The 14,611-nt window shown below is 54.3% G+C and overlaps 1 protein-coding gene across 1 annotated transcript; it reads right to left on the reverse strand.

Annotated features, from left to right (window-relative positions):
- Nucleotides 1-498: 498 nt before the first annotated feature.
- On the reverse strand, nucleotides 499-12,304 carry LOC103196653 (C-type lectin domain family 18 member A-like). Its single transcript, XM_007940419.1, has 12 exons — nucleotides 12,160-12,304; nucleotides 11,527-11,618; nucleotides 9,126-9,365; nucleotides 5,357-5,454; nucleotides 4,794-4,915; nucleotides 4,473-4,580; nucleotides 3,848-3,940; nucleotides 3,177-3,283; nucleotides 2,474-2,603; nucleotides 2,079-2,175; nucleotides 1,058-1,149; nucleotides 499-536 (listed from the first exon to the last, which is right to left on the reverse strand). The coding sequence occupies exons 1-12, from the start codon at nucleotides 12,302-12,304 to the stop codon at nucleotides 499-501; spliced, it is 1,362 nt and encodes a 453-aa protein (XP_007938610.1).
- Nucleotides 12,305-14,611: the final 2,307 nt, after the last annotated feature.

The raw sequence follows: 14,611 nt of genomic DNA on the forward strand, positions 1-14,611 counted from the left end.
GAAGGGATTCCAGGGTGGGAGGCCCTGAGCAGGGAAGCCTACAACAAACAGCCTCTAGTCTTCCCAGAATCATACTGAGTCCTCGGAATTCCCCTTCAGAAAGAGCACCAACAAGACTGGCTGACTTATAACTTAGTTTAATAATCTTTTATGGGGTGCCTTCCTTCTGCGGGGGTGAGGAAGCCCCTGCTACTGGGAGGGTCTGTCCAGAAATGTCTTCTGAAGGCTGGCCCTGGCTTCAGCACTGCGGCCCAATTGAGCCCCATCCCCACACTCACCGCAGGCTAAGGGGTTCCAGGCCATGTCCCCCTTGCCAGGCTTTGCCAGTCCCCCTGCCCTTATAGGGCTCACTGCACCTCCTGCCCTACTCCCTGCATTGGTCTGAGGCTTCCTTGTATGTTAGGCATGTGGTCCTAGCCTGGCCCTTGTTCTGGGCAAGTGGACAGACAGATAAGCAAGGCTGATGTGCCCAGGGACTGGCAGGTGAGATGATGGGCATTAAGGCCCAGGGTCCCAGCGGGAAATGTGCTCCTGAGCTGGAAAGGAAGCAGAAAAGAGCAAGGGTCGGGGGAGCCCAGGCAGTGTGGATGGGCATCCTGCTGCACCCAGCCCAGGAGTACCATAGTCATGGCCCCATGTGGAAGCTCCAGGCCATTCTGGCAGGTGCTTCTAGGAGCTGGTGCTGGGCCAGGTTTCACTTCAGCCTTCAACTATAGTTCCCTGGGCTCTAGGGAATCAGGGATCACTTAGGGACCAGACAGGTGCCCAAGTAGCAGCAGCTTTACTGATAGGAAGAAAGAGAACTTAGAGCAATCCCAGGCAGGACTCTAGGGTCCCGCTTCTGTGTGCACTTGCTGTGTGATGCTGGGCCCCTGTTCCCCTTTGGGCCTCAGGATGTGCCTCTAAGGAGGATGTACTCAGCAGCTTGTTGTGCTCGGACATGCTCTGGGCATGTGACCTGGATACCCCACAGCCTGGAGCCACCAGTGGGTACCTCAGCAAGGGGGGCAGGGCAGGGGCAGAGGCTGGAGGTGAGCAGTGGTGGGAAGGCCCTCACCAAACTGGCAGATGTAACGGTTTCGGGTTTTACAGCGTTGGTCGTTCCAGTTGAAGGCGGCCGATGCCTGCAGCTCCACACAGTTGCCAAACCTGCTGGCCAAGATGCAGGGTGCTCAGGGTGGAGAAGTAGCATGAAGAGATTGGGAGAGGCTTGAATTCCCCATTACAGCAGGCCACTTGCATCTGCTGGAAGCCAGACCCTGCCTTCCCCCAGAGCTCTCACCCCTGCTTCCTAGACCCCCCTGCAGCTCTTCTCAGAGAAGCAAGGGAGGTCTCCAGCACAGCCCCACCTATCCCACTGCCAGCACACAGCCACTCTGGGTGGAGGGGGTTGGGGAGTACTGGGAACAGTCGGGCCCAAGTCCTGTGGGCCTTCCCTCACAGTAGGTGCCCAAGGCAGGCCCACTACCTCCAGGCCACAGGCTGGGCACAGGCCTGGATCCCAGAAAGGGAGTGAAGGAGTCTTTGAGATATTTAAAGCCCTCCATGACCACCTCCCCACCCCCTGCCATACCTGTGCTAGGCACTCCTGGGCCTAGAAGCAAGGGCCACAGAAGCAAAAGGCCCTCAGTACAGCATGGCCAGTAGGCAGACTGGGTGCATGAATGGATGCCAGGGGTGGAGGCTGGCAGAATGCCAGCATCAGTGTATTGATGCAGGCCAAGCCAGTGGGGAGCTGGGGAAATGAGTGGACAGCAGGTAGAGGGGTGGGTGGCTGCGGGTGGGTGCTGAGGGGTGATGGAGATAGATGAACAGATGAGGTCTTCTTGGGTCCCCTCTCTCTTAGGGGGGCACTCTCCTAGAAGCAAGGCCCTGCTTTATGATTTGTGGCTCCCTCTCCCAGCCTGTACCTCTTGTGCCTGGACTTCTTTGGCTAGCCAGCTACCAGTAAGGCCCAGACCCTCTGCAGTTAGCCAGGTAGCAGGCTATGTGGCAGTTCTTTAGTGCTGTATGAAGGCTTAGCTAGGCAGGCCCAGATAAGAAGGTGGCCCCCAGGGAGAGTGGCACCCCAGACTCACCCCTGGTTGTCAGGCTGTCCAAAGGCAAAACTCGTGAAGGACTGGTGCTCCCCGGTGGTCCAGCGGAAGGAGTCCTTAGCAGTCTTATAGGTGAGGCCTGGGGCAGGGCAGCCAATGTTGGCTACACTGCCCAAGACCCATGGGTCTGAGAGGAGGGTCAGAGCCCTGGAGGCTGCCTTTCCAACACTATCCCTTCTCCCTAGCAGTTCAGCCCTTTCCCCTGGGGTGGGAGGTTACCAGCCTGACACTAGCCTCATCCCGGGCTCTAAGCCCTCTCTCGACCCTTACCATTGGCTGCTGGGTGTTCTGGGCTTCCATATCCTAGTGTTCCTGGAGCTGTGTTGGGTATCCCAAACCCGACACTCACTGTACCCCTGAACAAGCCAGGCACTCACCGATCCAAAAGTTCTTGGTCTCAAAGTCACTGTCCGTCACCTCATTGGTGGTCTCCAGGCGGCCCAGGTAGAAGGCAAGGATGTCTTGCACTTTCTGGCTCTCGATCTGGGCTAGCACTCCACCCTTTCCCTGTAATCCCCACGTTGGGTCAGGCTGGTAAGGCCCCATGCTCTGGCAGCCCTTCCCTCCTGGAACTGCAGCTGTGGCATCACAGGAGAGGAGGCGTGTGCACGCTAGCAGTGTACGCAGGGCTGGCCGGTCTGCCAGTCTCCTGCTCTCCAGAGGCTTCTCTGCCTGCCTCCCCTCCCTCTCATGCTCAGGGACCCAGAGTCAGCGCACAGGCACCGTGTCTTAGATAGGTCTGAGTTGGTCGCCTGTGTTAATAAATCAAGAAGGGCTACGTGAACATCGGGATTTCTTGGGCTCTTGAAAAATGCTGAGTTCTGGCCACCCTGAACTCGCATCCTGCGTGGCATCCTGCAGCTGGAGCTGACCAGGATGGTTCCCCTGGGTGGTGTCTGGGGGACCCTGTGCCTGCAGTCCCTTAGCTCACTATGTGACCTTCTGGCTTCCAAGGGCCTGTGAGTCTGTGGTTCCTGATTTATACAAATGAAGAGACTGAGGCCAGGAGAAGTCCGAGAACCACCTCTTAGCCCAGGGTCCCTCCATCAGGGTCCCTGAGAAGGCAGGGGTCCCCGTCACCTGGCACTTCATCTTGGCTCCGTAGTAGGTGTCTGCCTCTGAGGACACCATAAAGCAGTTCCCGTCGATCCTCAGGTCGCAGGTGTGGAAGGGAAAGTGCACCTTGGCTGGGGAGTGAGCCACCTGTTCGTGTGTGTGGACCTCAGAATTGTTACCCTCTCCCGCCCTGCAGGGAGCGGAGCTCAAGGTGCACCTTCTCCAGGCCACCTGCTCCAGGCTGGAGAGTGGGTGGGGGCAGTGGGTGCTGGCAACTAGATAACAGCCAATTCTTCTTCAAAACAAAAACATCTCAGGATTTGTACTGTTTACCCATTTCTGTGGTATAAATAGGAGCCCTGGTGGCTGGGTGGTTAAAGCATTCATCTGTTAACCAAAGGGTCAGCAGTTTTAACCCGCTAGCCATTCTGCAGGAGAGAGATGAGGCAATCTGCTTCCATAACGATTTACAGCCTTGGAAACGCTATGGGGCAGTTCTACTCTGCCCTGTAAGATCGCTATAGGTCAGAATTGACTCGATAGTGGTGGGTTTGGTTTGGAAATTTTGGTGGTGTAAATACTCCTACCATGGCCAATTTCAAGTGACTACTGTGTCATGACTGAAGCCAGAGTTGGGAAGAGACACACCCAGTGGGCTCCACCCACAGCTGGAGGGCTCCTGGGGCAGGACTCACTGTCACACTGGGCACCCCCAAAGCCGACATCACAGATGCAGGAGCACTCCTCTTCCCGGAACCGGCCGTGCACACACCCCATGCTGCACCGCACTGTGGGTTGGGGCCGGACAGGCAGCACTCAGTCCACAGCCATTGGCCCTGCCGCTCACGCAGGGGCTGGCCAACCACAGGAAGAACCCTTTCTCCATGACAGAGCCCACCAGAGCTGCCAGCTGGCTTCTGCACCTGGCATCTTGGGTTCGAGCCCCAGTGTAGAGAGAAGCATAGGTCATAGGCCCATGGTCATAGAGCTGGGCAGAGGGGACAGTAGGAACAAGAACCTAATTCTATACTTTTCCCATCACCCCATTTGGCTTAAGGGCCTAGGCGGGTCCCTCAGGTACACAGTCAACACTCAGGGAATCGATGCAGTGTGCATGCTTAGCCAGGACACAACAGCACTCTCTCACACTCCAGACTCTTAGAACCTGTTGGTCAGTGCATGCACAGCCCCTGTCCAAGACATGGCCCCCCGACACCTGGCTCGGCCTCCCTCCTTCCCCTTCGGTGGCTGCCTGTGTCGTCCACATACTCTGGGTCCCTGAGCAGTTGGTCCTGTTCTGGAACTCCGGGTGCTGCTCACCTTGGCAGTATCGGCCTGTGTAGCTAGGGGGACAGTGACAGCGGCAGGTGCTGACGTTGAGGTGTCCGTGGTTCCGGCAGCTCATGCGGCATGGGTTTCTGGGGACCTCTGGTCAGACAAAGAGGGGACTAGAAGAGGGAGGCCTCTGCCTGGGGGGCCTCTGCCTTGGAGGCCAGGCAGGTGCCTTCCCAGGGGATTGAGAACCTGGGGCTTCCAGGACAGCCCCTCAGGATGCTGCCCACCCTTTTCTCCCAGGATACCCACCCCAACCTTTCATGTACCTGCTGCCCTGGGAGAAGGCAGGCAGAGTGAGGCACTCACCACAGAGCCCTCCTGCATGGTCCCAGGCTTTGAAGCAGCCTGAGACTCTGGCCGTGCAGAGTGAACACCAGGTGCCCTTCTTGTAGGGGATGATTGTCTTCCCATTCACCTCCCAGTTACCTCTGTGGGAATAAGCACCGGACAGTCTGGAAGGGCCTGGCCATGGGCGAGGCAGGGGAGGGGCAAGAGGAGGGCATGGCCCCCTCAGCTTCCTCTGGCCCAGCTAGGAATCAAAGGGAGATAGGAGGGTTTCCTAGAAAGGAAAAGATGACCCCTAAACTAACAGTGGGCATATACCCTGAAAATGGGGTAGCACTTCCAAGTAGGACTTCAGAAGAGAAGCAGCCACATTCTGCATGGTCAGAACCTTGGGTGCTGTCCAATCCTATACCCTCTGCCTTCCCACTCTTCCCCTCTCCAACAAGGGTTCACACCCGGAGGTCAAGGCCTTTTGGGTGGGTGGGTAGTGTCTTACCCTGGGTGAAAGTATTCCTTCTTATACCCACCATCCACCACAGTTGGTCCAGCAGAGGATGGTGGGCCCTGCAGTCATGGGGGCTTACCCTGGGGAGTAGGCACACACAAAGGCCTCCATCTCTGCCTGGCCCACGGAGCAGCGATGCCACCCACAGCCCAGATGGCTCGAGGTGGCCCACACGAGCTGCAAGAGACACGTTGGTGTTGGTGTTTAGGTGCCGTTGAGTCATTTCCGACTCATAGCGACCCCATGCACAGCAAAATGAAACACTGCCCAATCCTGTACCAGTTCCATGATCCTTGCTATACTTGAGCCCATTGTCGCAGCCACCTTGTCAATCCATCTCGTCGAAGGCCTTCCCCAGGGAGGGGACAGAAAAGGCAAAGGGGACTGGAACAGATCAAGGAGTCAGCCGCAGGGATCCAGGTAAGGGTGGTTGGAGAGGTTTCCAACAGCTAAGGGAGACAAACTTGTCTGTCAGTTTGTCCTACTGTGGTGACGTGTTGCTGTGAGTCTCGAGGCTGTGCCACTGGTGTTTCAAACCCAGTGGGGTGCACATGGTGCACAAGTATCAGCCCGGCTTACAGTCTGAGACAGACTAGGAAGAAGGAAGAGGCCATCCACTTCCCAAAGAATTGGCCAGGGAAAACCTTATGAATAGCAGAGAAACACTGTCTGATATATTACTGCACAAGAGACATAGTGGTCAAAACCCCATCACAGACCACCCCTATTCCCAGTGGGGGCCAGCAGCACAGGTGATGTTTGCCTGGGGAGGGAGGACATAGCTTTTGTTATAAATCAAGCAGAGAAGCAGCTCCCTCAACTCATGGGCTTCAGGAACAGCTGTGCTGGGCAGGGGTGTAGGATAGGTGGGTATAATCTAGGATGGTTTTCATGGGGCTGGAGGAGTGGAGGGGCTGAGGGTTTAGCAGACACCCCTGAAGGGAGAGGAAGTTGTGACTGGGTGGAGGAGTGTGGCAAAAGAAAGATCATGCAAGGGCCTTGAGATAGACTGAAGACTTGGCCACAACCGCCTGTGTGTCCCTACAGTCCACTCTTGTAAATGTACCTTTGCAGTTCTTCCCCTCAAGAGGAAGAATCTCTTCTCCTACCCTTTGATTCTGGGCTGGCCTTGTGACTTGTTTTGGCCAACAGGATGAGCAGAAGTGATGTTGAGCCAATTCTCAAGAGGCATTGCAATTTTCACTCCCTCTTATAGAACAGCTCAAGCTCTAGCGACTGGTACACCATCCGATCTGCAACCTATACAACTATGAGACCAGAAGAACTAGATGGTGCCCAGCTACCACTGCCATCCACTTGGAAGGGATGTAGGAGATCCTGCATAAAGAGGGGGAACAATGTGGAACAAAACTCAAAATCATTTGGAGGCAAAAAAAAAAAAGAAGGTGGGGACCAGGTTTGCTGGTCCAATAGAGCCTGGTGGAACCACTGAGACTATGGCCCCTAGCTGCCCTTCAGGTCTGGAATTGAACCCACAACTGTGGTTTCCAGCCAAACAAAGTATAGGCATGTGAGTTAAACATTTACCTCAAGTAGACACACGCCCTGGAGAGAACAATCATGGGAGAAGGAAAGGCTGCTTATGCACAGGGAGATAGCTCAGGGTGCAGAAGAGTATGAAGGGATGGACACTGAGAGGAGGTAACTATGGGGAGGAAGTGGGAGGGGAGCTGCTGCATTGTAAATTTTGGTCAATGACATGAGACAAAGTATATGTGAACTGCTGTATGAAAAGTGAATTTACTCTGTAAATCTTCACCCAAATCCTAATAAAAAAAAAAAAAAAAGATGTTTCAGTGGAAAAAAAAAAGAACAGCTCAAGCTAACCTGCTGGAGGCTGAATGACCATGAGACAGACAGGAGCCAGTGGAGGCCACTCTAGACAGCCTCTCCCAGCCATCTTGGCAGCTGATTGCTATTGCTTGCATGAGCCCAGCCACAAGAACCTCCTGGCTGAGTCCGGCCCAAATCACCGGCCCCCAGATTCATGAACTAAATAACTTGTTTTAAGCCACTAAGCTTTGTTGTGCAGCAAAAGGTAATGGATACCAAAGAAAAGAAAAGAAAAAGCTAATGGATACAGGCCCACTCATAGTGACCTCATTGGGTTTCCAAGGTGGTAAATCTTTATGGAAGTAGATTGCCCAACCTTCCTTCCGAGGAGTGGTTGGTGGGTTTGAACCGCCAGCCTTCTGGTTAGCAGTCAAGTGCCTTAGGCACTATGCCACCAGAGCTCCTTTATAGACCTTTAGTGGTATGGAAAATTTAAAGTCTTAAAATCAGTGACAACTTGGAAAAAGCACACATAGTTAATGCAAAGGAATAGTTTAGCAAACTAGTAGACACTAAAAATGAAAAATACGAGCCTGGGTTGTGCAGGGAAATAGGAACATGTTGTTGTATATATGCATCCACCAATTGGAGAACATACCTTCTTTCTAGGAATGTGTGGAACTTTTACAAACATTAACCCCTTACTAAACCATGAAGTAAGTTTCAACAAAAAACCAAAGAATCACAGCTCTACAGATCACATTCTATGAATGCAATGCCACAACATTTAAAGTAAATAATTTAGAAGTAATAAAAGAGAAAAAAAACATGGTTTGGAAATTTAAATATATACATCAAAATCAAAGACAATTTCTAATGGAAATTAGGAAACACTTAGGCCTACCTGACATAGAAGACACTAAAAATCAAAACATAAGGGATTTACTAAAGAAGTATGGAAGGAAATTTACAGCTTTTAATGTACATGGTGGAAATAAAGAAGGACTCAATATTAATGAAGTATGGATTCATGTCAAGAAGATAAAAACAATAGTAGGGTTAACCAAATACAGTAGAAGAATAAGCAGATAATATAGGGAATTAAAAAGACATAGCTAGCGATATGATAGATATTTTAAAAAATCTATTTGACTCTAGTTTTAAGTATCTGTTAAATAGTGAAAAATCATAGCCAATGAAATGGGAAATGTGCACAAAAAATGAATAATTTATTAGAAAACAGAGTGTGACAAAATTGTCTCAAGAAGAAATAGAAAATCTGAAGTGATCTGTAACCAGTTTTAAAAGTTGAATCAGTAGTTAAAAATCCACTCGTACTTTCACGTACAAAACAAACAACAGAAACAAACAACAGAGTAAGGCCCAAGTAATTTTACAGGAATTATGGAAAATCTCACGGAAATCCTTGCAGGGAGTAGAAAATGAGGACAAACTCTCGACTCACTCCAAGAGGCCAAAATGACAATGCTATAACCTAGGTAAGAGGACCATGAGATAGGAGACAATTTAGAGGCCAATTTTACTAGCAAATAATACTTAGCAAACCAAATTGAACGATGAGTTTCAAATGCTACATGCACACACACACACACACACAACCTCTTATCACATTATTTCATATCACACCCAAGTGAACAAGGCCTGAGACCTTGCCAACCTGACAGCTCTACCCTAGAGCAGGGGTGTGGAAGCCCACTACTGCACCAGGTACTGATCCTCTGGTTCTAGACCGTGGGTGTTGTTAAGTGTCAGGAAAATGCAAATGAAAAACAGAGCGAGGTGGCATTTCACTCTTGAGTTTGGCAAAAATTAAGGAGTCTGCCAGTACTGGGTGGTGGGGACAGTTGCTGGTGGGAGTATAGTTGGTGCGATAACTTTGGCAACACCTAGTAAAGTAGCAGGTGCGTGTCCTTTATGATTCAGCCATTTCTCTTCCATGTATTTTCTAGACAAAGCATAGAATCTTCTGAGTGACCTCAGCAGGCCTCAGGGGCCTCAGCACTGGTACGTTACCCCACCTGCAGCTGACTCACCTGAGTGTAGTGGGTGCAGGTGGCATTGTGGGTACACTCAGCTGCTGCATAGCTGTACCACTGTCCCTCTGCGAACCACAGGCTGACCACCTCCACGAAGGACGCTGAGCCTGCAGGCACCAGCTGCACATTCCAGCCCACCTGTTGGGCGTGCTGCGGGTCAGAAGCTAGGCTCGGTGCCAGGGCCCCGCAGAGGGCTGCCCTGTCTTGAGCAAGTCGGGCCAGGCTCTCGCTCCAGTCCTGAGGGTGGCACAAACGGAGAAACAGCAGGGGACCCTGGGTGAAGGGGAGGAGACTGGCCCAGACATCTCCCAAGCATCCTCGGGGTGCCAGCCCATGCAGAGAGGAGAGCACTGGACTAGGAGTCCTGCTGGCAGTCCTCCTGACCTTGCTGGGGTGGGTCAGACAATAGCTCTCCCAACATGTGCTGGAAAAAGCACAGGGATGCCGGGCACCTGACTACCTGAGACCCTCCATCTCCCTCCTCTCCTGTTGTGGGCACCCTGCCCAGGAGACCCCCGAGGAGGACAGGGGTCCCTACGGGAGTAGCACTAGCACACGTGTGGGATGGGTTTCGGCTGCCGTTTCCCGTGACTGGTAATGTGAGCCCTGGGCAGTGCCCAAACCTTTCAAACTGGTTCTGGGTAAAACTGGCCATGGCCATTGTCAGAAAGGCTTGGCTGCTCCCACCTGGCCTAGCTCTCCTGCCATCGAAAGAGCCCCTGCAGTCATGCCTGGCTTCCCTTTCCTTAGTCCCCACCCCAGGCCTCAGAGTGTGCAGAGGAACCAGGGAGGGAACAAAGGGCCAGACAGAGCTCTCCGGAGCTGGCCCTAATCTGCTCTCCCATCCGAACACCCGCTGACTGCCCCACCCCACCCTCCCCCAGTCCCCAACTCTTCTGAAAGGGACTCAAAAATCGGGGAGACCTGAGTCACCCCACTGCCACTGCCTTGTCCAGCACAGCCACTTCATTCGAGCTGTGTGACTTCCAGGAGTCACCAAGCTCCATGAGACTCAATGTCCCCATCTGTAAAATGGGGACAATAAGGTGCCCATGGGAAGGAAGATTGGGCAGTCTCCTTCCATAGAGACACCGCCTCAGAAACCCAAGGAGAGGTGTCTATGAGTCCAATCCGACTTGACGGCAGTGAGTTTGGTTTGTTTCTGGTAAGGTGCCCATAGAATAAGAGGCTTGTGAGGATTAAAGGGGAGTAGGAAGGTGTTTAGCTTGGGCCTGCCCCCCAGCGGTCTGGGCAGCCGAGAATTTCTGATGAAGGATTCCCCTGCGCCCTCCGTAGCCTCACCCCATCCTGACAGCCTCAGTTTCTCTGTGTGTAAAGAAAGGATTCTCTGGAGCCCTAGAAGTCTGCAGGGGGCCAAGACCCCAAGTCAGCCACGGATGTGAGGGATGCCTGGGTTGGGGGAGGGGGCACACATATCTTGTTTCGAAATACTATTTTCTAAGACCTTGGCCAAAGGGCCATAAAACGTGTACCCACTGCTAACCAGTTGATCCCATCTGTCCCTGCTGCCTGCAGGCCCCCAGGTGTTACAGGTGGCTGGGTTACAGGCAGTGGGCAGTCAGAGCCTAGGGTTGGCCGAGCACACTGGCTGCCCAGCGCCTGGGCTGAGGAGGGGGCAGAACTGCTGCCGGGAAGGGAAAGTGGGAGGAGGGACCCCCCCCCACTCCCACGTCCTGTCCTGGGAAACTGACCCCGGAGCTCTCAGGGTCACCGCCACCACTGACGCCAGTCCTCGGAGGAGGTTACGGGAGGCAGCCATGGGGAACCTGCCAGCCCTCCACTCCCAGGCCTGTTGCTATCGGCCGAGGTTGCTGGGGTCCCAGACTATGGGGGCGGCATTTCCAAGCTCCAGGTTGATACCCCCAGCGCACAGCCCCGGTCATGGTGGTGGGAGGCCCACCCCCACCCTCTGCTCTCACTGAAGTGTGAATCACTGATCTCGGGAGGGGCCCCCTCCCCATGACCCTGGTCTCACTCCCTCTCCTCTTTTTCTCTCTCTCCCTCTGTCACCCGCCCCCCACCACACACACACACACACACACACACACCACCATGCTTCTCCCTCCCTGGCTCCTGCTCTCAGATCCTGCTGGGACTTCTTTGTGAAATTCTTTTCTGGAGGAGGGGACCATGGCTCCTTCGAGTCTCCTGGTCTCCGTGGCAACAGGATTCGAAGGCAGGCCCAAGTTCTGCTCTTCAGGCAAGTGTGAGCCAGGGGCCTAGCCTCCTGCGTTGAGGGTCACCCTGGGGAAGAGGAAGCTGCAAGCCCCCCAGTGACGAGGACCACAGTCCCTCCAGTGGGCAGGGTTATCTGGCTGTCCTCACCCAGCTGGCGCAAGTGGGGGGCACCTGCCGAGCCTCCTAGCCCCTCACTCACCATTCTCTGCATGTTTGCTGCAGGGGGGTGGACCCGGCTGCGCAGGCGGTTGTGCAGGGAGAGAAGCAGGAAGCTCTCTTTCCGGCTTAGGACTGGGGGTGGGAGAGAGGGGCGGCCGTGTGAGCACTGGGGCTGGGGCCTGTGCCCGGGGGGATGAGATGGGGGTCACTGTGGGAAGCTGAGCAGACACCTGCTCTTAGGAAGCCAGGTCTGAGGACTGCTGGGGAAGAGGGTGGCAGGTACACATGGAAGGGCAAGGAGCCAGAGAGATGGAAGGAGATGAGAGATGGAGAAAGGAGCTGGAGGTGATGGAAAGGGTCAAGTGTGAGGGGCCAGTCCTGGGCTTGGGGCAGCTCTCTAGCTGGGCCTTTTTTTGGCCACTGACTCTCTCCTGGCCACCCCCCTCCAACACATACTCCAGCCCAGTGTTCCTCACCCCCTCGACCCCCTGCCCCTTTCATCCTTCCTCTTCAGGCCCGGCCTCCCCCTCCATCTCTGGACTGTCCTGAGGGGTCATCGTTAAAAGCACCAGCACAGCCCAGGGCTCAGGCCTGGAAACTGGCTTCAAATGTCCCCGGTCACCCTCCACAGGGCTCTTGGCTCCTCCACCTCCCCTCATGCAGGGCCCCTTACCTCCAGGCATCACAGCCGGCTTCTCCTGCAGCTGGGGCAGCTGCGTCTCTGCCCAGCTTATGCCAAGGAGAGCCAGGAGCAGAGGCAGGAGGCCAGGCTGGCGGTGCCAGCCCCCTAACCCGGGGCAGGGTGCTGGCTGCAGCATGGCCTGCTGGGTGTTCCAGGCCCGGTGGGCTTAGCGTCCAGTTGCTTCCCAGGCTGGCTGTAGCTATTCACAACTTTGAAGGAGTCAGGCTGGGTTGGGCTGGCAGACAAAGGGGGGAGGCTGGTGAGTAATCAGTGTGTCCACACAGCCTCCTGTCATGTGAAGAGACAGCTCCTGAGTTCGCCTCCCTCCTGCGGCCTCTGGCCTGGCCCGCCTGCCCCGCCCACAGCAGACAGACCACCTGACCCCACAGCCCGTGCTAATCATTGCAGGATTGTTAGCACCCTCAGGGAACCCCCTGAGACCCCGCTGATTGGTCTGTAGACATTCCAGGCCTGTGGATTAGTGAGTGGTGGCTGTGCCCTGGCCTGGATGGTGTCCTCTGAGCCCCTTGGCAGCTTCCACAAGCCAGCCTCAGCCTTGGGAGCGGCTAGGGCCCCGGCAATGTGCCCTGCAGGCTGGCAGGAACTGGGCAAGACCTCAGGGGAGTTCTCTTCTTTCTCAGGAAACTCTTCCCAGCTCCCAGCTATGAATTAAACAGAGGCAAGTGGTAATAGCACACCAGACAGGTGACTCTGGTAGGGAACCGGGGCGACAGGCTGAGAGGCGTATGGGCTGGAGCTGCACCCCCACACCCCTCAGGTTTGGACCTGAGGATGAGACAGAGCAGGCGGGGGGGTGGCATGCGCTGCCCCTGGCGGACCCAGTCCTGCTGGGAACAAGTCTGCACCAGAGAACAGGAGCCGCTGCAGGAGGGCAGCAAACGCCCGTGGTGCTCCGGGCCTGGCCGTGCCTACGTATCCTGCCAGAGTAAGGCGAAGCAGACCTGCACCATGGCCCACACCTCAGAAAATCAGAGGCTGTCCTGCAGGCCACAGCCAAGTGCCTACACTGCTCTCAGGGCCAATCAAAGGTCATACAACCACTGCAAAGGGCAGTCTTGGCAAGATGCCTGCTTTCTTATGCAGGGGTTGCATGACCTTTGACCCTTTGAGCCAGCATCCTATCAGAGCCCAGTGTCAACTCCCTGGAAATTGCTGAGATGCAAAATGGCTTTCCCAGATGGACACTGATGGGACAGGGAGTGCATTGTGGGTACTGGGGAGTAGGGGCAAGGCTGGCCTGGTGCCGCACGTTCCCTATGATACCCAGGGCCTTGGGAGTTTCTTCTCTCTCTAGTGCAGGGCACTGGCAGCCTCACATTCAGCATATCTGGCTCTCAGCAATGCTTATCACAGCTGCTGTTTTTATAGCTTACAAAGCACTTTCAAATGTGAGTGTAATTTAATCATTAGAGGGACTCAGATGCAATGCCCATTCTGTAGACGAGGAAACTGGGGCTCAGGTGTCTAAGGGACCTGTTTGAGGCCACCCGGCAGGGGCAGGGTGCAGTTCCAGCTGATCCCAAGGCTCGGCCTTCACATCCTCACTCCTTTAACTCACGCCGTAGATCATTCCGAGTTCCACTTCCACAGCCCTGCTCCATGCTGGGTAAGAAACCCACCAGCTCCTGCTCCGGGCTTTGATGACAAATGTGACCCGTTCTCCCACATAGCACAATGTCGGCCACTGGAGGTAGCTGGGAGGAAAGTACATTTAGGACTTTGCGTGGGGCAACTTTCTTTCTTTTTTTTTAGTTGTGGTGAAAATATACACACATTAGAACATATGCCAACTCAGCAGTTTCTACATGCATAATTCAGTGAGATTGTTACGTTCTTCAAGTTGTACAACCATTCTTGCTGGCCTTTTTCAAATTATCCCACCACCATTAATGTAAACTCACTGCCCCCCGCCCCAAGGAAAAACTTCCCCTTTCCCTCCTCCCATCCCTGGTAATCGCTGATCGTCTTTGGTTCATGTATCTTTATTTCATGTAAGTCACAGCAGTATTTGTCCTTCTGCCACTGATGCGTCACACCCAGTATGCTTCCACGGTTCACCCGCGTTGGGACGTGCATCAGGACGTGCATCACTGCTCTTTGACTGCCCAGAGTTGCACTGCACGGATACACTGCATTCTGTGCGTCCATTCTTCTGTGGACGGACATTTGGGTCTCCGCCTTCTGCCCACCATGAACGTGCTGCAGTGAACTCCGGTGTGCAGGTTTCTGCTTTCACTTCTGGGCATATTCCTAGACTGGGATTGGTCGAAGCAACTTTTGCTGCTTCACCACATGGCAGGGCACGTTCAGCAATAGCAGCAAGAGGAGGTGGAACTAAATGGCTACAACACCAAACATCTGAAGGCCTAGGTTCTGAGACTCTGTGTGACCCTGGGAAGGTCACTTTCACCCCTGGGCCACG

This window comes from Orycteropus afer, unplaced genomic scaffold, assembly GCF_000298275.1.
Source record: "Orycteropus afer afer isolate SDZICR_OR568_19922 unplaced genomic scaffold, OryAfe1.0 scaffold00067, whole genome shotgun sequence".
Taxonomy (NCBI): Eukaryota; Metazoa; Chordata; class Mammalia; order Tubulidentata; family Orycteropodidae; genus Orycteropus; species Orycteropus afer.

Bases quoted from the DNA above. Each gene is read 5' to 3' on its own strand.
- LOC103196653 (XM_007940419.1), bottom strand. From the start codon at position 12,304: ATGCTGCAGCCAGCACCCTGCCCCGGGTTAGGGGGCTGGCACCGCCAG. The intron at 5,455-9,125 runs GTGAGTCAGCTG...TGTCTCTTGCAG, and splicing joins CCTGCACCCACTACACTCAG to CTCGTGTGGGCCACCTCGAG. The intron at 2,176-2,473 runs GTGAGTGCCTGG...GCCCTGCCCCAG, and splicing joins GACCAAGAACTTTTGGATCG to GCCTCACCTATAAGACTGCT.